Raw genomic sequence first — 24,217 nt, forward strand, 5'->3', positions numbered from 1 at the left:
ACAAATAGATTTACAATCCTAAATTTGATTTTGTTTCCTCAGGTTCAATTTCTTTTTAGAACTGTTACCCTAAAGAATAGTTGTGTTTGTCTCAATGGGAGTTCATTGGGTCCAGGGAAGTTTAAGATTGTTTTTCATAAAGTATTATATGGGAGATTGTTTTTGATGGAAAGTTTGGTGGCTTACAATATTGTTTGCTCTTTATTAATAAGTTTTTACAATTAGTTTATTAAACAACCATTTACCTTGAATTGAATAGTTTTGTAGAGTCATTTCCTTAGGTTTTTTTTGATATTTTAAAAGTGACATGAAATAGATATGTACAATACAAATGCATTGAATTTTGTATAGAGGGTGCTTTATTGACCTAATTTTTAGACCTATCAGCAAACATAAAACATATATGTTTAAAAGATGAATTTCCTTTCATATAAGCAAGAGCAAGTCTTCCATCATTTTATTCTTCTATAGAAAGTTTTCATCTTTCAGGCTTTTGATAATAAAATTTATATTCTTCATTTTTCTTAAAACATGATTATTGACATGAAAAATATCCAAATCCTGTTGCTTAAAAAATCCTTAGTGATTATAGTTTATTCCTATAAAATTTCCTTTCTTTCCAAATCTGAAGCATGTAAATTTATGTAAATTTATTAGGCAGGCTAAGTAATATTATAGAAGATAATCCTTAAAATCAGACATTTATTTAATTAAAAGAAATGTGACATGCTTCAATATTATATTTTGCATGGTTTACAAACTTGACTTTTTTGCATGCGTGCATATATATGTACTTACATGGAGACTGAATGGATTTTTTGTAGCCACACCAAAAGCTTCTCTTCTCTTTATTTATTAAAGTGAAAGTTTCCAATGGTGTTGAATATACTCACAAAATAGAAGGTTTGAAAGTAGCAATGTAGTGGAAACCAAATCAGCTTTTTAAAGAGAATTACAAATGAACCCTTGCTGTTACGTGAATAAGTCAATTTATTATGAATAATGATGATGCATTTAAAATAGCTTTATTATTTGAAATATAAGAACCCATAGTCAGAATCAATAAAAATGGTACTTATTCCAAAATCTTATTCCAAATTTACAAGGCTATCTTATGAGAATTTTCTTTTTGTCAGTACAGGGAGCTTTTCATTTTGATTGACTGTAATGAAGAACACAGACATGTAACTTAAGAAAGACTGGTAATCCTCTAAACAATCTAATATACCTGACACTACATAATCTTAAGACCCACAAAGTCTAAGGAAATACTCAAACTATATATTCAAATATAAAACATTAGAAATTATTTACTCATTAGACCATATATATTGCCTTAAAAATATATATGTATTTATGTGTCTTATTCCACTTGTTTGTTTGTTTTTCTTTTTTTTTTAGGAACATATATTATTAACTTTAAAAATAATTTATGATAGCAGCTGCATTGCTCTTTATAGCTTTTTAATTTTTTCAAGTAATGATGTGTTTGGTTAATTTGATGAAAAATAATTATTCAGAGGGTGACCAGTTTCTTTTAGAATGGGCAATAAGGAAGTTTACCTTTTAACTATTTTTTTAAACCCTACTTTATATGAGTAATTATGTTGAAAATGAAAGGAATTATGTACAAAATGAAAAATAAGTCATATCTTTTCCAGATGGTTCTCAGGTGTTTGTTTTTTTTAACAGTTCTTTTTAATGGCTATGTTATTGACATTTTGTAAGGGATAGATGATTATTATTGATTTTACCAAAATTTGCTGGTGGAATCTAATTCTTCACTAGCAATGGTGTCTCAAGAAGAGTTATAATTTTTTAAAAAGCTGAAAGCCGATGTAGGGTAAGTACAAGTTACAGTCAGAATCAACAAGCCTGACATTACTCTCGGGTAGGTAAATCTTGGACTATGCATTTTCATCCTTTATCGATTTTGCATGCTCACTGTTTATGGTCTACGATCAATGTTAGGTTAATATTTTTCATTAAAACCGGTCAAGCACACTCAGTTTTGCAGATAGAGGGAACACTTTTATGTTTGTTGGGTTTTTATTTCTTTCCTTTAAAAAAATGGAATTGGTGAAAGGGCATTTAACAGTTATTTCAGTTTTTTCACACTTAAGAACGCTTTCACAAATGAATACTTTATATAAATCGCCCTCATTCTAGAACATAGAAGTGAAAGCTGGAAACAGCGTTTATGAAGCATCATCAAGATGCTCATGTAATAAATCTTGCACTATTTGCAGCTATTTTGAAGTTGGATAGTCTGTATATTAGGGCTTGGGGAATACGGAGGGATTGGTTTAGAAGAAGCATTTAAATTGCAGGTAGGTGATTTTATTGGAGGCTCTGTTATCTCAAGCTTTCATTTTCACATATTTCCCCCATCCATTATTTAACATTTATTTTTGGTCATTTATTCATTTTTTGGTTTATTCATATTACTAAGCCAAGGTATATAATTTATCTTTAAAAACGTATTTTAAGTTTCAAAGCCTTATTTTCATTCTGTTGCCCTCAATGTTCGTTTATTTATTTTTGCCTTTTCTTTTGTTTTATCATTTCTTTTTTTCCAACCACTCCTGTCCTTTCACTCAAACCCTCCTTTAACTCACTACCAAAATAAGAGCCGTCAGCTCCTCCTCAAGACATTAGTTGCACCAGCCCAAGTTCCACTAGTATTTTGGTAAGTTGGCAACCTCCACCCGTGGAAAAACAGAACGGCATTATTACTGAATACTCCATCAAGTATGCCGCAGTGGATGGAGAAGATGACAAACCGCACGAGATTTTGGGAATTCCTTCGGACACTACCAAATACCTTTTGGAACAGCTGGAAAAATGGACTGAGTACAGGATCACTGTGACAGCCCACACAGATGTCGGCCCTGGCCCCGAGAGCTTATCCGTGTTGACTCGAACCGATGAAGATGGTATGTTGCCTCTGCTACGTCAGTTTGCTTCCTTCTGACAAAATCTTGGTCTGATGTCTTTTGATAGGCTAACAGTAATCCATTTTTCTCAACTGTTTTACCCAGCATCGCTATGAGATCAGTAGTTTTTGACCTATCTTTGCTACAGTCTGGGCCTTTTTTTTTTTCCTTGAAATCTCAACGCAGTAATTTGCTTCCCTTTAAAAGAACAGTTTGCTCCTATGACCTTGCAATCCAGGCTCTTCCTCTGTACCTCCATCTAAAGTCTTCTGCATTTTTCCTGGTTTTTTTGAAGTCACTTCTTTTACATTTTAAAGTTAACTTTTTAAAACTGCCTTCTTATCTTGTTGCCTTTTTGTCTTGCATATTTCAGAGGCACTGATGCTCGACATTTCATTTTTGGCATTTGTTGTATGGAATACCTTTGATATGAGAAAAAAAGAAGAAACTCTATGTAATCAAGAATCTTTTTTTTTTCCTGCTAAAAAGCAACCTTTCAAAAACACACAACAATCAACAACCAGTTTTTGTTATTATTTCAATGCTGTATCTCTTTGTGCTTTAATGCTTTGAACCTCAAAGCATCTTCCTTGGCTTTTGTACATTTTTTACATGTTTTTCTATTTCTCTGATACTGTTTTTTTCTTCCATACTTTTTTTTGGCATTGGTCATGTTTTTTGATCTTTTCTTAAAAGGTAGAGCAGATTGGTTGAGCATTTTCATTGGTTGAAAATGTTTGTATTCCACAAAGGAAACATAGTGGGTCTGCCCATTTTTTTCTTTTTTCTTTTTTTTTTTTTTTTTTTAAACCTAAGTAAAGAAAATGCTCTGACTGGGTGGGACAAGTGCCTATAATTTTCTTTTATCCAATGATGTTGTTCCAGTTCCTAGTGGTCCTCCTCGCAAAGTCGAGGTAGAGGCTGTCAACTCAACATCTGTTAAAGTCTCATGGCGCTCACCTGTGCCCAATAAACAGCATGGCCAGATAAGAGGATACCAGGTGCATTATGTGAGGATGGAAAATGGTGAGCCCAAGGGCCAGCCCATGCTGAAAGATGTCATGCTGGCTGATGCACAGGTAAGTCTCTGGAATTATATACCTATGTTTTAATATGATACTTATTTTTTTTTAGTCTGTGCCTTCAGATGGGCCCCATTTTATTTATTTACTTGTTTTTAATTTTAAAAATTCTGTACAAAAGTTCTTGTTTTTAAAATACATGATATGGATTTACCTTCTCAATGAGAGTTAACCTTAAGTGAGGAAATGAATTGTAGTGAAATGACACATCCGATTAATAAGATGTAACGGGTTTCTTAAAATAAAGATATTCAGTTTTCTATAGCTTTATCTGAGTTTGCCTTTCTGACTTAAAAAATAATAATAATGATTTAACCAAACTAAAGGGAAGAATTCTAAGAAGCAATTTTGCTATAGTGTCTACTTTCAGCTGTGCTAATACTGGTTGAAATTAAGTTGACCTAATTTTTAAACATACAACTTCTTCTGTTGAAGAATAGACATCCTTAGTCAAGGAAAGCTATCCAGATAGTATTTTATTTAGTACTTCTTTATTAAATTATATATTTGATGAAAAGAATCGCTTCATTTCCCAGAAAATGAAGATAATAATCATAAAAATTAGAGTTTCCCAGGAAATGTATGGGTTCCCCTATATTGAGCCCAGTTATGAAAACTATTAAGAATATTTGAGTATGTAATAAATTCTATTGATCCTAAGCCAGTGGTTTCTAATCACGCAGTCACAACTCGGTTTAGTAATCAGTTGTTTCAAACAGGCCATTATTTTTTCCCCCATAAATTAGAAGTGATTCAAAGATAGTACCATAATAAATCCATCTGTACATATTTTTCTAAATGGGAGAGGAAGATTGCAGTTAATAACTGACCTGCTGGGAATTACACTTGACCCATGGACCTATGCAGGCTTACCTATGCTTGCAAGGTCCAGTAGTGATGGGATATTATGAATAAGGAAATGCTTTGTTTATCCAGCAAATTCCTTCCTGGTCATGGTGATGGGTGATATTTGTGAAAATTTAAAACTTATTTCAATGGAAAATTCCTTCTTTTGTATGAAAATGAGGAAGATTATGAACCAAGTTCAGAACTGTTGTTCCAGGTTGCCAAATTGTGCATCTTTGTCTCTGTGGAAATAAGAGGGCAATAAAATCCCTGTGGCTTTAAGGAAAGTATTTACCCAAAGACTTAATATAATGAACTCACAAAGATGCTTACATTTGCTTCAGTTTTGAAACATTCTAACTAAAGGTCTCTGGATTAGAGGCTAATTTATAGAACTTGAATCCAATTGTACTGTTAGTTTGAAGACCGCTTCCGTAGATTTAGTTGGAGATTCATAGTGTCCCTTAGACTCTAGAAAAGGGCCATGGACTGACTTTTTCAAGTATTTATTTTGTACTTCCTATAAAATAGAAAGTTTTCATAGTATAAAATTAATAAAACCATCAATGCTTATGTTTTATTTTGTAAATCTGCAATTATGAAGAAGGAATTGATACGACTGTTATGCTTTGATGTTCCTCTTTTATTCCTAGATAACCTTACACTATAGAACTGTATCGTTGGTGTTGTCACTGGGAACGTGGTAGTTAGTGGGATTATATAATAGAAAATGCCTTAAATGCCACTCAAACTTTTTTTCCCCCCTTCTCTTCTATTTTGGCTTTTCTTCATTAATTTGCTGATTTTACTTGGGTTTTTCTCTTTTTTTCTTTCTGTTTTTTTTCCTCCATCTACATTCTCTTCGACTACCCATTGAAATTTCATTAAGTCTTAGGACTTCACCGGGGCTATAGGATTTCAATATCAATGAAAGATGTTAATTTTCATAGTGACTTGAATTCACTGTGTAACCTGAGGAAGAAGTCAAAATAAATGTCACATCGTTTGCATTAGCTTTTGCTATGCCTTACTGACTCATTCTAATGAAACCACACATTTAGAAAAATAGCTGGTTTTAGTGATAACAATACAGAGCGTTTTTACTTTTGACCTTTCAATTGGAAATGAAGGTGGCAGCATAGCACACTTATTATAGTCTTTGGAATTTTGTTGTACACATTGCTTGAATTGCTTATTTTTTTTCTATTATTATTTTTATTTCTTTATTTTTTTTTAAATCTAAGGAGGGCACCATTGCCTTTATCCGGCTACAAATTTCTCTTCATTTCTTTTTATTTTGTTTCCCCTCTCCCCAACTCCCTTAATCTCAATCAGTGGGAATTTGATGATACTACTGAACATGTGAGTAATTTATGACTGCTTTGTCAAAACAGATTATAAATGCTTGTTTTTTTTTTTTCCTGCTACTCCTTTCACTTATTTGTGATATGTCGTCACACATTGTTTGGATGCATGAACTAACAAATTATTTTTTAAATGATCTTCGCTATGTGGTACACTTTTAATTTTTTTTTTATTTGTTTGTTTTGTTTTGTGAAATTGGCATGGTGCTACCGATTGCATAAGAAATATCATGAGCTCATGTTGTTTCAGTGGCTGCCACTAACTCTGTCTTGGGACAGTCAGAGGAGGCATGCTCTAAGCAGAGGCATCACTTACATCCTGGTCTGTAGGAGATGTCAAGCTTTGTGTTGTAGGCTGTTCATAAATCCTACTCCAGGGTTACATATTCAGTAGATAACATGATACTGATCTGGCACTAATGACCTCTATCTAGAATCTCATACAAATTGTTGTACCTGTACAAATGTGAGTAAAATTGAATGAGTCATGTCAAGCGTCAGAAAATATCTCCCTGAAGGAGGAGTTTAAAAAAAAAAAGACTTGAGTGAACGGATTATGTTATTTATTGAGAGCTTATCATATATAAGGTACTGTGGGAGATGCAAAATGTGACACCTGCTTTGTAAGTGTTTACAGTGTCTAGGAAGGATGTGAAGTTCAAAAAAGTTCCCTAAAATTCAACATAAATGATCACCTCAAGCAATGTGTAATTAATTAGTAAATGAGGGACAATGTCTGTAAGCGCTATGAGTTTAGAAACAAGAGACCAGGCTTGTAAAAGAGGTCCTGAAAACTTGTTAAGAATTTAAAGGATGAGTAGGGATTGAAGAGCTAAAAGTGTGTGTTCGTGTTGGGGAGTTGGAGGGGGGAACATATTTTTTAAAGGTGAGCACAGCAGAAGTAGCCATTGAGGCAGTCAAGTGTGATGTAGTCAGTTGATAGCTTGCCAATTTGACAGAAATAAAGGGTTCACGTTGATAAGTCAATGCTAAATACAGCTAAGAGATAAATTTTAATATAATATTGAAAATCAACAGTATAGCAGTGTTTTATTAGCCTCTTTGATCATGACTCATTGTAAGAAATGCCTTATATGTCACTACCAATGCATGCATATGTTTAAAATGTTTTACAAAATAATACCTTACCTTTAAATACATGTAAACTTTAATATTTTGCATTCAAATATATTCTATTTCTTTTTTTTCTCCAATGCTGGTCATGAGTGACTACATTGATTTCATGACCTACTAAGTGGGCCAGTACCTGCAGCTCAAAAATCAATGGCTTAGTGGATAGATTAGAAAGAAAAAAGAGAACAACAGCTAAACAAATAAAAAGAGCTCTTTTACGAAGATAGTCATGAAGAGATAAAAATTTAAGTTGAGGCATTAGAGATGAAAAAGGGATAGCTATGGTCAGTATTTTAAAGGAAGAATTGACAAAAAAATACTTGCTGACTTCAAAAGAATTTAAGGAAAAAAAGAGATCAAAGAATCATAAGTTTTGAAGATACTCTACCATTCATGAAAACATGGAAGTAAAGAGGGGAATCTATTCCTGGGAATGACGTTTAACCTTTAGCTAAGTCTACTGGAGGTAACACATGACAGTCAAGGGATAATGTCCAGCAGATATTTACAATGTATATGCCACTGGAGACCTGGTGAGAAGTCAGGCCTAGAGATGAATTTAGGATATAGGAAGAAAAAATGACTTAAGGTTTGTAAATGCATGCAGTTTTTTGTTTGTTTGTTTTTGTTTTCCTTTGTTCTGTTTTGTTTTTAGGAGTAGACCAGTGACTGTGACAGAACATCCACTAATGCCAACTTGTAACAGGCAGTGGCACGAAGTAGAGTGGAGATGGGGTAGGGGAAGATAAGGAGAATGAGACTGTGTGGCCATGGTATCTGCCACACTACCCCACAGAGGGTACAGAAACCACCAAGGAAGTACACTCACAGCGTAAAGAAAGAAAATGTAACCCAAGAGATGATATGATCCAGGCAGACAGAGGTGTATCCAGCTGAGATTATGCCACGCAAAAGACTTGTCCAATTTCAAATTGCATTACTTCTGTTATCCTGCCGCAATCTGTGCTAGAGGAAGGAGACCTGTGGTTAACCCCAATTTTATAAATGACAAACTTATACCAGGCTCCGAGTATATATATTTCTTACCACAGGATTTGGTGAAAGAACCACACCTTCCTTCTTTTTTCTCCTAGCCTCGCTTGGTTCCAGCAGCAATCAGTGGCATGTGAGGGGGACCTTGGAAACAATAATTTTGGCATTTATCCATCATAATTTTTGGAAGAGTGAGGGTCTACCAAAACTTAAAATACTACTCTCGGGTGGTTCACTTGGTTTTTATGTTCTCTGTAATGTTAGTGAAACCATTCCAAGGTCCTGAAAGTAAAATCTCTTTCCCAAATTTAGTCCATTCATCTGGCAGAATAATATTCCCAATGGCTCTTCGAGATGGTATCTGAGATTCTTGAATTTCCACACTGATGATATTTCTACTGTTTTGAGAAAAACACGTTGTAAAAACTGTCCTATTTGGGATCAGATTCAACAGCTGAGTTCTCTGGTGCCCATTACAGCCTTGCACAGAAAACTCCTATTGTCCTCCACATAATCCTTCCCATTCACTGAACTCTCACTTGCATTGTCTTCAGACGTGAAAAACAAAGACATTGAATATTTTCTTAAATTTATCCACACGTAATTTGAACCCATAGCTGTGCCAAAAATCTGAGAGGGTCGTTTATTGCTCTCTGTGTGTATAGTTCTAAAGAAACTACCAGGGCAAACTAATAGCCAGTACTGTATCTAAAGAATCACATCATCTCCAATTTAAAAGATGAGTTCTATGATCATCTCGTCTTAGTAACTATCACAGTTTGGGCCCTTACTAAGACTACACTAAGAGTTTTGATAAATAGTTTGTGATATGTGACATTTACTAGATAGAATTAATTGAACCCGTGATGTAGTAGAATAAGTCTTGTTCTTTGGTTTTAGATCAACAGAAAATTCTCCAGATGAACAGAAAATTCCCCTTAGTGTATATTGATTGGAGTTTATAGCCTACACAATTAACCGATAATATGGCATTTGAGTCCTAAGAATCTTCTCTGGCTCTCAGAGTATATTGCTCCAAAAGATCAGCCATTTGGCAAAATATTGACATGGTGATAAAACAGACTGCACTGGCATCAGCCCCATCACCGGTCTGTGGGCCAGGCTACAGTGGATGCATATGGAGAGCTGCTGGCATAAATAACACCTAGTTTACGGATTGCTCACTACGAGCCAGGATAGTTCTGAGTGTTTATGTGATACAACCCATTTAATCCTCCAGTAGCCCAATGGGGTCTTATTATTCCAAATTTCACATGGGAAACTGAGGCACAGAGGGTGAACAAATATACCCTGGATCACCAAGCTAATACATAAGGGGAGGCAGGTTTGAATTCAACGATTCAAGAGGTCTCACTCCAGGTTTTGTGCTTTTCACTACTTTTTCTTAGAGCTGCCTCTTAGGATGGCTGAAGAGCCCACGTCAGTGTCAGCATGCAAACAGATCATCCATAGCATGAGCTCCAGGCTTGAAGCCTCCAGTGCTTGGCATGGCTGAAGGGAATGTGCAAGCATGTGCAGAATGAAGATGGGTGCTTTGATTTTCCCAAGGACATTCACAGCATGTTTTGAATTGGTGTCATTCTATTGTGTCATTTCAGGACATGATCATTTCTGGGCTACAGCCTGAAACTTCCTACTCCCTCACCGTCACAGCCTACACCACCAAAGGAGACGGTGCTCGCAGCAAGCCCAAGCTGGTGTCCACCACAGGGGCAGGTAACCATATCTGTGCTTAGAAGTTCCTTGAACATGTTTCAGGCAATAGTAATAGCTTTGGTCGAATATATATATATATATATATATATATATATATATATATATATATATATAATGTTTCAGATGAAAAAACTCAGGAATGTATTTTGCCCGGATTATTCAGTCAGTCACTTAACAAATATTTTTTTCAAGCATCTGCTATGTGTCAGGCACTATTTCCATTACTGGGAATACACCAATCAACAAAACAGTAAGACTCTACCCTTCTGAAATTTATTTTCTGACCAGGACTAGATAATTAACAAGTGATCACATGAATATATAATAAAATGTCAGGAAGTGATAAGCTAAAAAATAAAGGTGTGTGGTCATTAAGGATAGGGCAGCCACTAAGGGTTATGTTTCAAGGAACAAGTCCCGTGAGGGCCTGGAAGGCAGATCAGTCACTCAAAATCTTCAACCTCTTCCAATAGCAAACTCTGTTCGAAGAGCTGCCATCTTGAACTAAGTGATGATTTTGCTTGCTTGTTTGTTTGTTTGTTTATTATTTGTCATTTTCTCCTCCTTATCTCTTGCTGAGGGGAGTCTAAAGAGGACAAATTGCACAAAAGATGGGGAATAGGAAAGAGAATGAAGAAAACCAAAACGGTTAGGTAATAGCAGATTGCTCCTTTCTAAAGAACAAAATTTCTCAATGCTTTTCAGAGTCATTTTGGTTGGCCACAGTAGGAAAAGCCAGCATGAAGGAGGACCTAGCATTGTAAAACCAATAAACTAAGAGAAAATTACAATAGGATTCTCCTCTGGTCCCTTTGCATAGAAATCTCCCATGGAACATTTAAACTGTGATTTGATTTGCTCCTCCTGAATCACTTCTCACACAACTTTCTGGAAACCCACCTCTATGTAAAGGCATAAAGCAAAGAACAGCTGTGATGTTGAGTACCCTCCTGGGTGCCATGCTCACTGCCAAATTTGTCTAAATGTCACACAATTTGCCTCACTCACATCCTGCCACCTGGAACTGCCTTAAGCAGCAAGGCTACAGATGGCAAAATTCCTTCAAGACAAGGCCTTCTGGGCTTTTTTTCTCCTTTTATTTATTTATTTATTTATTTATTTATTTATTTATTTATTTATTTATTTATTTTTAGAATAGTATTGTATCAAGCTAATTTAGTGCTACGCATAAGGAATGGAGACACGTGTTCAATGGGGGCATGTCCCCCATCTTGCTATGGAACCAGCCTCCACGGGAATACAGACAACTCAGGATAAATATAGACAACCCCGTCTATTGGAATATAGACAGCCCTGAAATTTAATCCCAAAATAAAGAAAATACATTTCAGGGAAATATTTATAACTGTGCCTTAATAAGCCTGAAATGTGTTTGAAGCATCGAACTCCTATTCTTCATAAGATGAGGTTCCTATAATGAGGAGAAAAACGTAGAGGATTTATAGCCAAAGGATGTGGATTCTAGAAAAATCAATATTATTGTCTCTTTTAAAGACTAGTTCATCACTTTTTAGTTACCATACAGAAAATTATTTAGAATTGGAGATCTTATTGTATATAGAATTACTTTTCATTCACAATTTTCATTCCCAATTTCAGATCTTTCTTAACCAGTGGAGACTTGGGTATTGAGGAAGAAAGTATTATAATTTATATATCTGCACATTTATTTTCTTAAAACATCCCTACTGAGCTTGGGTTCAAGGTGGGAGAATCCAGATTTATAATCCCTTTAAGAAAAAAAACTCTAGTTTTTGTTACTACAACCTACTAGCCAAAAAGCATTTCCCAGTCATGGTTTATCCCAAGTTAATCGTTGAGTACAGTAATTTGTTTTGTTTGGTATACCATTATTTTTAAAAATCCTTATATTATGTGACTCTGAAGAATTATTGCATTTATCTCACAGATGTGAGCTCCTAATAAACCACAGTTATAAGGGTATTTAGTTACAGCTCCAATGGAAAATTTAGGGATTCTTATGAAATTTTATTTATTAGTAAAACTCTTGATTATAGGATATTTTTATGTATAATAGATTGTTTCTAAAATCTGTGAACAATCATCTCTTTTAAACAAAGAGTACTGACCATAATTTAAGCAATCCATGAGGATTTACGTAACCTGAGGGATACTTTTGAATAAAATGTTCACTTTTATGTATCAATTATTGTGACATTTTGTAATTTCTTTGTTAATACTCCCATTGTTCTGTATTATAATAATTGGTCTACTGCCTGAAGTCTTTAGGTTTAAAGCAACTAGCAAATTCATTGGTTTGAAATTTTCTCTGTATTTTTACATAAATTTCACTACTATACTGAGCAGCTGTGTTTAAGGATGATAGAAAAGATGACTCTGACATAGAGAATCTGGAAGTAGTTTGCTTAGGCCAGTCAATTATGATTGTTTCTTGTTAGGTGCTAGGGTAAAGTGAAGCTAAGTTTCCCATTGGGACTGAGTGCCTTGGTTGATCTCCAGGGGTTGCTGTTGCTAAGAAGTAAAGGGCAGCATCTCATATATACATTGCCTCAAGTCCTAAGAGGGAAGAATGTAGTAAGGGAATAAGAAGAATTCAAAAATCAAAAGGGAGAAGAGACTATACATACACACACACACACACACACACACACACACACACACACACACTCCATGACGTAGAGTTAGCTTATTTACTGTGCAGCCAAGCTCTCTCTACTTTATCCAATATGTTCACTAAAACACTGCTGAAAGTGACCTCCAAGCTCTCCTGAAATAATTCAAGACTCTTCCATCTTGCCAGCTCTCTAGCTCCTATGCTGGAGTAAGCAGAGCCATCCAACTACCACTGGATGGTCTTTGAAAGTGGTCCACGCAATAACCCAAAGGCATCAGAAGCTTTGAGCTGGGCTCCACATGCAGTATCATAGAGTACATCTCTTCATTTCCCCAGCTAGTGTATGCGTTAATGAGAGGACATGGGCCCTGCTTTATCCCTCTTTATTTTCCCAACAAATGCCTGTGGAGCCGTGTATAAGTCTGTGCACAAAGTAAGTAGATGGTAAATGTTTCATACGTAGAGTTTCTGGAAATCAGAAGTGGAATTGAATGGGTATCATTGCCAATATGTGGAGATTTAGAGAATTCTTTTTAACCATAGATGTTCTATTGTAGAACTCTCCTCATGCCTTTTCCCTTTTTTTCTATCTGTTGCTCCCTGGATGAAATACCACGACTGCCTAGAACGCTTACCCCAACTTACTTAAACAGCTTTTATTCGTCACACCGTTGTGGAGATTTCAGTCATTTTGATCATGTGGCTAGCCTTTCCTGAGGTGATACTGAGAATTCTTCCTCTAGCTGCCTCAGCATTCATTTCTTTCTTGAATCCTTTTTTTGTGTATCTTGGTTCTTCAACACTGTTTGTCTCATAGTTTTCAGGCTTAGTGAAACTTCTTCTTGGGAAAGGAATGTCTGCCATAGGCTTGAATGGAAAGCAGACTGAGATGCTCCTGGCACAGTAGTGGAAATCTATAGGTCAGAACTGACATTCTAAGTCTAGAGCATTACTTTGATCCCATGATTCCAAACCGACAGTTTGTATATCCCTGAGCAAGAACTGCTATGCCAGCACTAAAAACAAAAGAAAACGCAACAAAACAAAAAAAGGTGGCGGGGAGGTATTAGTCCAACCGAAGCTTTAACTACTACAAAAGAATAATGTACATTTTTATAAGGCCAGTGAGTTTTTTTTTCCTTAGAATTTACCAGTCTGTTATCCTTCTCCAAATGTGTACCATAGCAATATTATAAAATTAAACACCAGATAATAAAAACATACTCCTATATGTCTGACAAATATTATTAGAATGCAAGTATATTTGTGGTTTATATCAAGAAATTTAAGTGTTTTATTTATCCTAGCTTTATATGCATCTTATAGAAATGAGATGTATAATGTATGTACTATTAGGTAGTTCCTTGGAACCAGAATTTTAGAAAATTTTGGTAAATACATTTAAATATATTTATCTGGAAAATATTGAGACTTAATAGTTATGTTTCTACCCAATAGTTTCAACTGGGTTTTGTTTATTGAATGATGTATCCTCTGCCAAAAGCTCTATTTTATCCTGAGCAGAGCCTCAGGATAAAGTGTATAAGCCTCAACATCACTTTCGCTTTAATGGGAAAATCATCATGTAAATGTTATATACACAGAAAGGTAAATTAAGGATGCCTGACGATGTCTACCTTAAGGTGATTTTTTTAAATGAAAATAATTTTAAATATATTTAAAATAAAAATACAGTTGTCACCCCCTATCCACAGGGGTGTGCGTCCCAAAACCCCCAGTGCATGCCCCAGACCACGGATATTATCAAACCCTACACATACTTTTTTCTATGCATACATATCTATGATAAAGTTTAATTTATACATTTGTCACAGTAAGAAATTAACAATCATAATATAACAAGTATAACCGTATGCTATAACAAAACGTGAAGGTGGCACTCTCTCTCTTTTCAACTTATGAAGGGATTGTGTTTTGAGAGTTTCTTAGTTGGTTATTAAGACTTCAAGATACATATTTTCCTGAGAAACAGTGAGGACACAGTTTTTGATTTGGCTTGATATGATTCCTGGGCCAACCCTTGATACATATTTGCCGTTTGTGTACAAACTTCAGGAACTATTCTTCCCGTACATTGTGATTAGCTGAATTATATGATCCTCTGATGAACCTACCCAGCATGTGAAACAACATTATAACTTCATTGGTGAAGGATGGAGATATCTTAATGCATGTGTTCTTGGGCAAAGCGTGCCACCACTTGGGTTCCAACTTTCTAAAATATGTAAATGAATAGATTAACTGGGTCATTTCTAAGGTTAATATTCTATGTATTACCTCATCATCTTTCTAGTGTTGATGTTGTTTGTTTTATTTTTATCTACGTCCCCATGATACTATTTTTCATTATCTGTTTCCCATTAGTGTAAGCTCTCCTCCCTTTTCTATCATCTTTCTTCCCATTTCTATTAATTTGGCTTAGTTTTGATACTGGTGATACACTTCTTCCTCCCCCATCTTTGGACTATCCCCAAGGAAATTTCTGGCTCGGCGCTGTTTACTACTCTCAGTCTCTGTGGATTCTAAGAATAATTGCTCTCCATTAAAAATAATAATAATAATTACAGTTGTAATAATCCATTGAATGAGTAGATTAGAACTCTTTACACATCCTATTTAACTTGGAAAGAAATAGATTATGTATTTATAGGAAACTAGTCCCTGCCTATAAAAGCTTAATATTCAGATTATTAATAATTATGATTGATATTAATGAAATATAAAACTTGTGCTAAGACTTTTACATGGATTTTCTCATTTAATATTCATAACAGTATGGGGTAGGTCTTAATATAATTCCCATATTACAGATGAAGAACTTGATGAGGATGACTAGTGTGGATGGTATAGACAAAATGTGCAAAATAGTTCCATAGTAAGTCAAAGCAATGTTATTTTGATCTACTTAAAAAACCAACAACTTATAAGCAGCATAATAGTATAGTTAAGTGTTTGGGTTATGGATTCAGAAAGACCTGGTTTGCAGCTTTCTCACTTATTACACATCCAACCTTGCACAGTGCTCTGTCTCTCTGGGTTTCATTTTCTTATGATACAACATGAAGATAATAGCTAATTATGTAGTTAGGAGTGAGGAGTATAAATCAAATGAAATGCTACATGTAATTCTCTTAGCACAGTGCCTATTACATTCCATGCAACCAATAATTAACTATGTTATAATTATTATTATTAGTTGTATCTAACTGGGTAATCTTTACTTGGATTCATTTCTCTGTGGCATGAACCTTTATGTGTGAAAGTTTGAAATGTGAAGATGTTCAAAAAATTCCCTTAAATTATCATTTCAATAATTCCTATTTTGTGTCCATTATCAAATTGTAGTATGTCAACCTACCTTAATACAGAATATGCAAAGGAGCACATGTCCACAAAGGTATAGAGATGAAGCATTGGCTTTCTTTTGAAGAAATGGGAATGCCCATGGAGTGGTGTTTCCACTCAGCAGTGACTAGTATGTGAACATCCGCATAGGTGGGCCTGACCACTCCATCCTGTGTTCTAGTTCCAGGAAAACCCCGACTCCTGATTAACCACACTCAGATGAATACTGCCCTTATTCAGTGGCACCCCCCTGTGGACACGTTTGGACCTCTTCAAGGCTACCGTCTAAAATTTGGCCGGAAGGATATGGAGCCGCTCACTACTCTTGAATTCTCTGAAAAAGAAGATCATTTTACAGCTACAGACATCCACAAAGGAGCATCATATGTCTTCAGGCTCTCAGCCAGAAACAAAGTGGGCTTCGGGGAGGAGATAGTGAAGGAGATTTCTGTTCCAGAAGAAGTCCCAGCTGGATTCCCTCAAAACCTCCACTCAGAAGGCACCACTTCAACTTCTGTCCAGTTATCTTGGCAGCCACCTGTCCTGGCAGAGAGAAATGGCATTATCACCAAGTATACCCTTCTGTATAGGGATATCAATATCCCTCTTCTTCCAATGGAGCAGCTTATTGTTCCAGCTGACACCACTATGACACTCAGTGGCTTAAAACCAGATACCACATACGATGTAAAAGTACGTGCTCACACAAGCAAAGGGCCCGGGCCATATAGTCCCAGTGTCCAGTTCAGGACACTGCCTGTGGATCAAGGTAGGATTTGTCTGCTTATGGCTTTCCTCCTTTAAAGGAATGTCGGTCTTTGGAAATCAGTATTTTGAAGCTATAAATAACTGATCGACCCATTCATATTAATAGGTTCCGCAAAAGCAAACAGGTAAAGTATATAAAACTTAATGTGTTTTGGATGCCTTAGATTTCAGTTTTACAATGCTAAGCAAGTCTGGCTGACAGCACCCCAATATCCTCAGGTAAGGAAAACACAATATAGTTGACTGAAAAGGAGAGATCTTTATGAGAATGAGATATTTAAATGAATGCTCTAAACAGGTAGGCAAATCACACTTCTCTCTCTGATCAAAGTAGAAAGCATCTAGCTTAAGGCCTATGGTCCATGGTGGAAAAGGACAGGTCATGGTTTTTAGGAGTAGTTTAAATACACTGTTTTTCCTTTTCCAGCAGTGTTTGCAAAAAATTTTCATGTCAAAGCAGTAATGAAGACTTCAGTCCTACTGTCTTGGGAGATTCCAGAGAATTATAATTCTGCCATGCCTTTCAAAGTAAGTAATTTTCTTATGTGTAAGAAATCACAGGTCAAACGGGAGGGGGCAGTTCACCTGGGCGAGTTACTTGCAGAGCATACAGACTGCTTTGATTCAGCCACAGTACTTGCTAGTCTCATTTGTGGTTTTCACATAACAGATTGAGTCTGGCTTGGTGGCAATGTGACCTTTCCACTCTAAAGAGAAGGCAGGAGCTCAAACCCAGTGCTGGCATTACTTTATAGGTCACCTGGTATTTCCAATTTGAACGTTTTACATCTAAGGTAGTGCTTTTGTTTTTCCACCAGAAAAGGAAATTTGCATGTTTTCTACCTATGTATAATGCAATATCTTGGGATAAAAAAACCAAAAAACTGTTTATTGGCCTAATTCTTTGCACATTTTAAACTCTAGTTGAGAATTTAAACTCCATTGACAGATACTGAGAGATGCTAGCGAGAAGTGCAAGCTCATAAAATAAAGGGCAGAGAAAACATTTCAAAGTTAAAATATATTTAGGAAAAGGAATGGAAACATTTAGAAAAAAATGATGTGGCTAATACATTGAAAACCTAAAGCACTTCTGCACACATTCGATTTCTGTCACATACAACCAATATTCTATATCAAATATTGAAAAGTCATTGTGCATTTCTTTAGGTATTTTTACTAGAGTTAGAAACATTATATCATTACACACTACGAACTGAAGAAATAAAAATGGATGCAGTCTCTAGAATTTATGAACACGTATAGGCTTAGGAATTGCCCCAAATTAAACTTGTCCTGATGTGCTGTTTCCATAAGCAAGTGCACGTTAGTTTAGAAAAGATGTGTTGCCTGTCTGATAACCAAATCTCTGTGATGGGTCTCTCTAGATTCTTTATGATGATGGGAAAATGGTGGAAGAAGTGGATGGCCGAGCGACACAGAAGTTAATTGTCAACCTAAAGCCTGAGAAATCATATTCATTCGTGCTGACAAATCGTGGGAACAGTGCTGGTGGGCTGCAGCACAGAGTAACGGCGAAGACGGCGCCCGACGTCCTGCGCACCAAGCCCGCCTTCATTGGGAAGACCAACCTGGATGGTATGATCACCGTGCAGCTGCCTGAAGTACCTGCAAATGAGAATATAAAGTAGGTTGATTGAAGGGTAGGGTCAAAGGGTAAAAATGCCAATCAGTGAAAGCAGAAAGTTAAATCTAAGTATTATAGTGTCATAAAAGAATATGTTGCTATGTGTAGAGTAACAGATTCTTCTGCATATTCTCATAGTGTTGTTATTCAAGTTCTGTTGCACTGTGTGTTCTGGTGTTCCTTGTAACACAGATTCTCATTAATTTAACACTGAGTGTTTTCTGTGTTCTAGGAGCAGTGTAATTTAGGAGAGATAGAATGGCAAATAGAGCATGCTCCTTATGATAAACGAGTTTATATCATAATATGTAGAGTAAGATGAATGGTAGAATGACTCTAATAGAACTGAGCCCGGGTCATAGCAAAGGAATTATTGAGACGGTGAGTACACTAAGAAATTTCCAAAGCTCCTGAAAACTTAAAGAAGATGACTGAAAAATCAGCTATTAAAAAGTAATATTATAATCAAGAAGTTTTTAATAGAGTGTCATTTGTGAAATTTAGGAAAGAGTGATAAATTTGGCCACTTTAGATGCCACCAAATACAATCATTCCTGAGAAAACTTTCAGTTATTATTTATTTGATAAAATAGTTGGAGGATTTCAACCAGATGGTAGACTTTCCAAAAGAGTATTACTAAAATAAATTCACTGAGAAATAAGGTCTCCATTTTTGGTCACTCTTCTTTCTCTATCATTCATAAAACTGAAAATGACAATGGAATATCAGTATAATTTTTATTCCAACAAAATGTAGTATGAAGGTGCGATTGTATTTACCCATTGATTAGTTTAAATATTCTGTGGATAATTTGGGGTCTCCCACCACAGTGCCAGACAATGTTTTAGATATTTAGTGGAGATAATGCAGACTTTTTCATTGGTCTTACACAATATAGTTAACTGGGGAATTTGGACAAGTAAAAAGTCAGTTGAAGTGGAGTCTCAGGATACCAAAGGTTAGATAAATAAGGGAAGGGACAGGCGGGGGCTCCCATCCCCAGTTTAATGGTTCAGGGACAGGGTCCTGGGGAAAACCATGTCTTGCTGAGGCTTAATGAATAACGAGATGTTAGCTGGTCCGTGGGCATGGGGGTGGAGAGACACTGTTTCAAGCAGAGGACAGCATAATTGATTGTGCAGGAACAAGACGAAGACTAGCATTTGTTACTTGTCCACATCTTATCCATCCAATGAACATATAATCTGTATACGCTATATTGTCAGTGCTAGGTCTGGGAATGGAAAGATGACTGAGGTAAAGCCCTGCCTTGCAGTAGGAGAACAGATAGAGAAAATAGATAATGTGAATATAATGGAGTAAGCACTGCCAGGTACTGAGGAAACATAAGTATAGAGTTTTAACCTAACATGGATGTCAGCGGAGGTATCCAGAAGGAGCTAATACTTAATCTGAGTCTTGAAGGATGAGAAAGAAATGGTACAATAGTTGCAAACAGAGAAAGAACAGGGAAAAGATCTGGACTATGACTTCAATCCATTGGAAAACATGCACTGTCTACTCAGGGAAAGAGCAGTTGAAAGGTGAACTATTATAGCATATTCTGCAGTATTTACTATTTTCAATACTTTAAGTGAAAAACGTATCTTTAGTGGATATTTACCAAATTGGCTTGGTAGGAGGTGTTAGATGTTTTGGGGAAATGGCATTTTAGTCCATTGGTGGTAGACTTTTGTTTCATTTTCCAACTTCTGAGTAAGTAGAGAATGTTTTAGAATATACTTTATCTTTTAGTATTTTTCTTTAGCTTGCTCAAGTTTTCTTTTTGTTTGATTTATGTACTTCCTCCTCCTATGTTTGAAGTGGGAATCAGGAAAAAGAGATAAAACTTTGGTAACAAAGAGAAGAGACCATTATGAAACAGAAAAAGGAAGCAAATGATTGTGGGGAAAAAATTGTGTTCTAGAAATGAATTAAGAGTCTCAGAAATATATTCTAGCCACTCTGGGGAAAAGAAAAGAGCAAAAGACTAAACTAGGAAAGTACACGAGTGGGAAAAGTATAAGAACCATAGGTAATGAAAGAAAAAAAAATAGAAATCTTCAATCAGCAAAAAGTTATCTAGATAATTTATATTTTGTGGGCTCCTTAGAGGATAATGGTGTGAGGTTACCCATCCTTTCTTCTAGGTTGGTTCATGTGGCATGATCAAATATTACAAGAAGCTCTGTGCCATGCTGTGCCACTTGTAGTAATTGGCAAATTTAGAAATTAGAGAGAAATGTAGCTTTCTGTTCAGTATTTTATGAGAAGAGGAAATAATTGATTCCAGAGCTGTGGGGCAGGTTGCTAACTTTTATTTAGGTGAAAACCATCTAGAAAAAAATTCTTCCAATTTGTTTTCTAGCAAAATGCAATTTTGGTGATGGAAGGTCTATTTTGTTTATCAACAGAAACCATGCCTGTCTCATTTCCGGCCATGAAAATTGGGAGGTCTTGATTATTGCCCCCAACTCTTCACCACATAAAAACAAATCTGTCTCTTGTAAATGTAATGCAGACACAGCTCCTTGCTTCTGTATCCAGCCACACTTGGTTTTTGTGTGGAGAAACACAGGATCTCCCTCAGGGAAAGGCTAAATTTCCCATGACAGACACAGTGTGTAGGTACTGCAGGTTCTAGTACCAGGAATTTTGTGGTGCTTCAGCCTTCTGTTTGAATACATTTAGGGGCAGAGTGCCAGTCAGAAAATCTGGCAAGCCCACTGTTCCTGAGAAGCCAGTTGTGGTCACAGAAAGAACTTCCGTGACTTTATAAAGCAGGCTTTGACTCTGGATGGTAAGAAAAATAATGTACCACACTGATTGTACCAAGAGAAAAGCTGCCAGAACGTACCCGGTGTAAATTAATTTCAAGGAAACCATTTTATATTTATGAAAAATAGAAACGAAGAATAAGAGATTTTATGAAATTTTAAATTTATTGAGTCTTACTGATTAGGCTTTCAGATTCTCTACTTTTTCTTCTTTTGAAAAAGATATTCTTGGAAGCATGGCTTACAAAGTCGCTTCATAAGATTGGTGCCACTACTATTGACAGTATAATGAAGTAATGTATTACCTATTTAATGTTTAATGAGAAATCATTCATCATGTGCTGTCAGTTGAAGTGGTAAAGGCTTAAACTTCTTTCGTGCTTTGCAATGTCCTGGAGATATCAGAATGGTTTAGTTAAGCCTCACAATAACCCTGTGAGGTTGGCGTTAGTCTCCCCATTTGCAGATGAGTAAAGTGAAGCCCAGAGGTCCTCAGCAGCCTGGCCAAGATCATTCAGTCAATGCTTGTAATAGTTTATAGTGACAAAGGGCAATGCTGTGCAAAGGACATTACACACGTTAACCGGTGTCGTCTTCACAAGAAGGGTGCTTTTCATTTTATAGCTGAGGAAATTTCTATATGAACTACCTTGCTCTGGACGCAGCAGCAGAACCAGAGAGGCAAGATTTGAATGCAGGCAGCCTATCTCCAGAGCCCACAGGTGGATCCATGACTGTGTAATTTATTGGCCAAGCAAGGACTTTTTTTTCTCCCCCTAGGACAACTACTAAACAATTAAAAATTCAATGACAAGTAGGCATCAACAGGACTGTCCCAGACAAACCTTAGCACTAAGTGTAAGCAGGCACATATGCATGGCCACAGATTATATAGAGACATATAAGTGTTATGGAGCAATGAATGTAACAGTTTGACATAAGAATTTAGAACAAGAGGTAAAAGGAGAGGCTCCCCACAGATCAATATTATCACCTGCCACTTTACAAATGAGGAACATGAGGCTTAAGACAATTATGTAACTTGTCTGACAACACACAGGTAAAAAGATTGAACACCTTAATTTAAACATAGAAACCGGAAACAGCCCTCAACTTGCTTTGGTTTTTCTATGGTAAATTAATTTGATTTAAGCAAAGTATACCCACATGACTATAGTGAGAAAAAAAAATCAAAAGTTATTAAAGGAATGACATTCTGCTAATACAAAAAGCCTGGCTGAATTTGAAGTGGGACTGCCACAAAGACCACAGCTTGCCTTCCCATATAATTATATGAAGCAGGGCCCCTTGATGATAAGATATTAAATAAAATTAGTAAAACTTTACTTAATGTAATTAAAATTCTGAAGGTTAGATTTAACTTATCTAATTAAATCTAATATACTGGGAGAACACAGCTTACTTTATAAGTAGTCAAAGGCTCGGAAGTTATTTATTCTTCTATTAGTTTAATAGTTAAAGTCTATGTTGAAAAAACTGTTCTCAGCCTAAATTCCAGGCTTGAGTCAGAGAGGTGAAATAGAGCATAAAGTTTATTTTTACCCGTATGTAAAGCTGACCTACTTCCAAAAGCAATTTATTTATATTTTGTTTATTTATTTATTGTTTTTACTTTTTAAAATTAAATTCACTGGGGTGACATTGGTTTAAAAAGTTATATAGGTTTCAAGTGTACAATTCTATAATACACTGTCTGTATATTGCATTGTGTGTTCACCACCCAAAGTCAAGTCTTCTGCCACCATATATTTGAACCCGCTTTCCCTCTGATAACCACTAAACTGTTGTGAGTGTTTATGAGTTTTCACTAGTTTGTTTGTCTTGTTTATTTGTTGCTTTCAGTTTTATGTCCCACATATGGGTGAAATCACATGGTTCTCGACTTTTTCTGTCTGAATTATTTCACTTAGCTTGACAATCTCAAGATCCATCCATGTTATCACAAATGTCAGTATTTCACCTCTTCTTAGGGCCAAGTAATATTCCATTGTACATATGGACCGCATCTTCTTTATCCAATCATCCATAAAAAGACACTTCAGTTGTTTCCATGTCTTGGCCACCATAAATAATGCTGCAATGAACATCGGGGTACACATATCTTTATGGATAAATGTTTTCAGATGTTTTGGGTAGATGCCCAGAAGAGGGATTGCTGGGTCATATGGTAATTCTATTCTTAATTTTTTGAAGAACGTCCATACTGTTTTGCATAGTGACTGTACCAGTTTAGAATCCTACCAGCAGTATATGAGGGTTCCTTTTTTCTATAGCCTCTCGAACACTTGTAATTACTTGTCTTATTAGTAATAGCTATCCTAACAGATGTGAGGTGATACCTCATTGTGGTTTTGATTTGCATTTCCCTAATAGCTAGTGAAGTTGATCATATTTTCATATATCTGTTTGCCGTTTGTATGTGTTCTTGGCAGAAGTGTCTGTTGAGATCCTCTGCTCATTTTTAATTGGATTTTTTTTGAGTTGTATGAGTTCTTTATATATTTTGGATATTAGCCCCTTATTAAAGATGTCATTTACAAATAACTTCTTCCATTCAGTTAGTTGCCTCTTTGTTTTTTTGATGGTTTCTTTTGCTGTACAGAAGCTTTTTAGTTTGATGTAGTCCCATTCATTTCTTTTTGCTTTTACTTGCCTTGTCTTTGAAGTCAAATTCATAAAATCCTCTCTAAGAGCAAGGTCCATAAGTTTAGTACCTGTGTTTTCTTCTATGCATTTTTATTGTTTCAGGTCTTATATTTAGGTCTTTGATCCATTTTGAGTTTATTTTTGTGTATGGAGATAGATAGAAGTCTAGTTTCATTTTCTTTGCATGTGGCTTTCGAGTTTTCCCAGCATCATTTATTGAAGAGGCTTTCTCTTCTCCAATGCATTTTTTTGGCTCTTTTTTCAAAAATTATTTGCCCATA

The 24,217-nt window shown here is 35.7% G+C and overlaps 1 protein-coding gene across 1 annotated transcript in view; it reads left to right on the forward strand.

The window, feature by feature from the left end:
* Window positions 1-24,217, forward strand: part of PTPRD (protein tyrosine phosphatase receptor type D) — a 488,669-nt gene that overhangs the window by 317,999 nt on the left and 146,453 nt on the right. Inside the window, exons 14-20 of the mRNA XM_033122352.1 lie at window positions 2,631-2,936; window positions 3,822-4,015; window positions 6,200-6,226; window positions 9,975-10,092; window positions 16,257-16,844; window positions 17,271-17,371; window positions 18,232-18,491. Coding sequence (XP_032978243.1) covers window positions 2,631-2,936; window positions 3,822-4,015; window positions 6,200-6,226; window positions 9,975-10,092; window positions 16,257-16,844; window positions 17,271-17,371; window positions 18,232-18,491 — 1,594 coding nt within the window. The remainder of the gene's footprint in view (window positions 1-2,630; window positions 2,937-3,821; window positions 4,016-6,199; window positions 6,227-9,974; window positions 10,093-16,256; window positions 16,845-17,270; window positions 17,372-18,231; window positions 18,492-24,217) is intronic.

The sequence above is a fragment of the Rhinolophus ferrumequinum genome, chromosome 12, assembly GCF_004115265.2.
Source record: "Rhinolophus ferrumequinum isolate MPI-CBG mRhiFer1 chromosome 12, mRhiFer1_v1.p, whole genome shotgun sequence".
NCBI lineage: Eukaryota > Metazoa > Chordata > Mammalia > Chiroptera > Rhinolophidae > Rhinolophus > Rhinolophus ferrumequinum.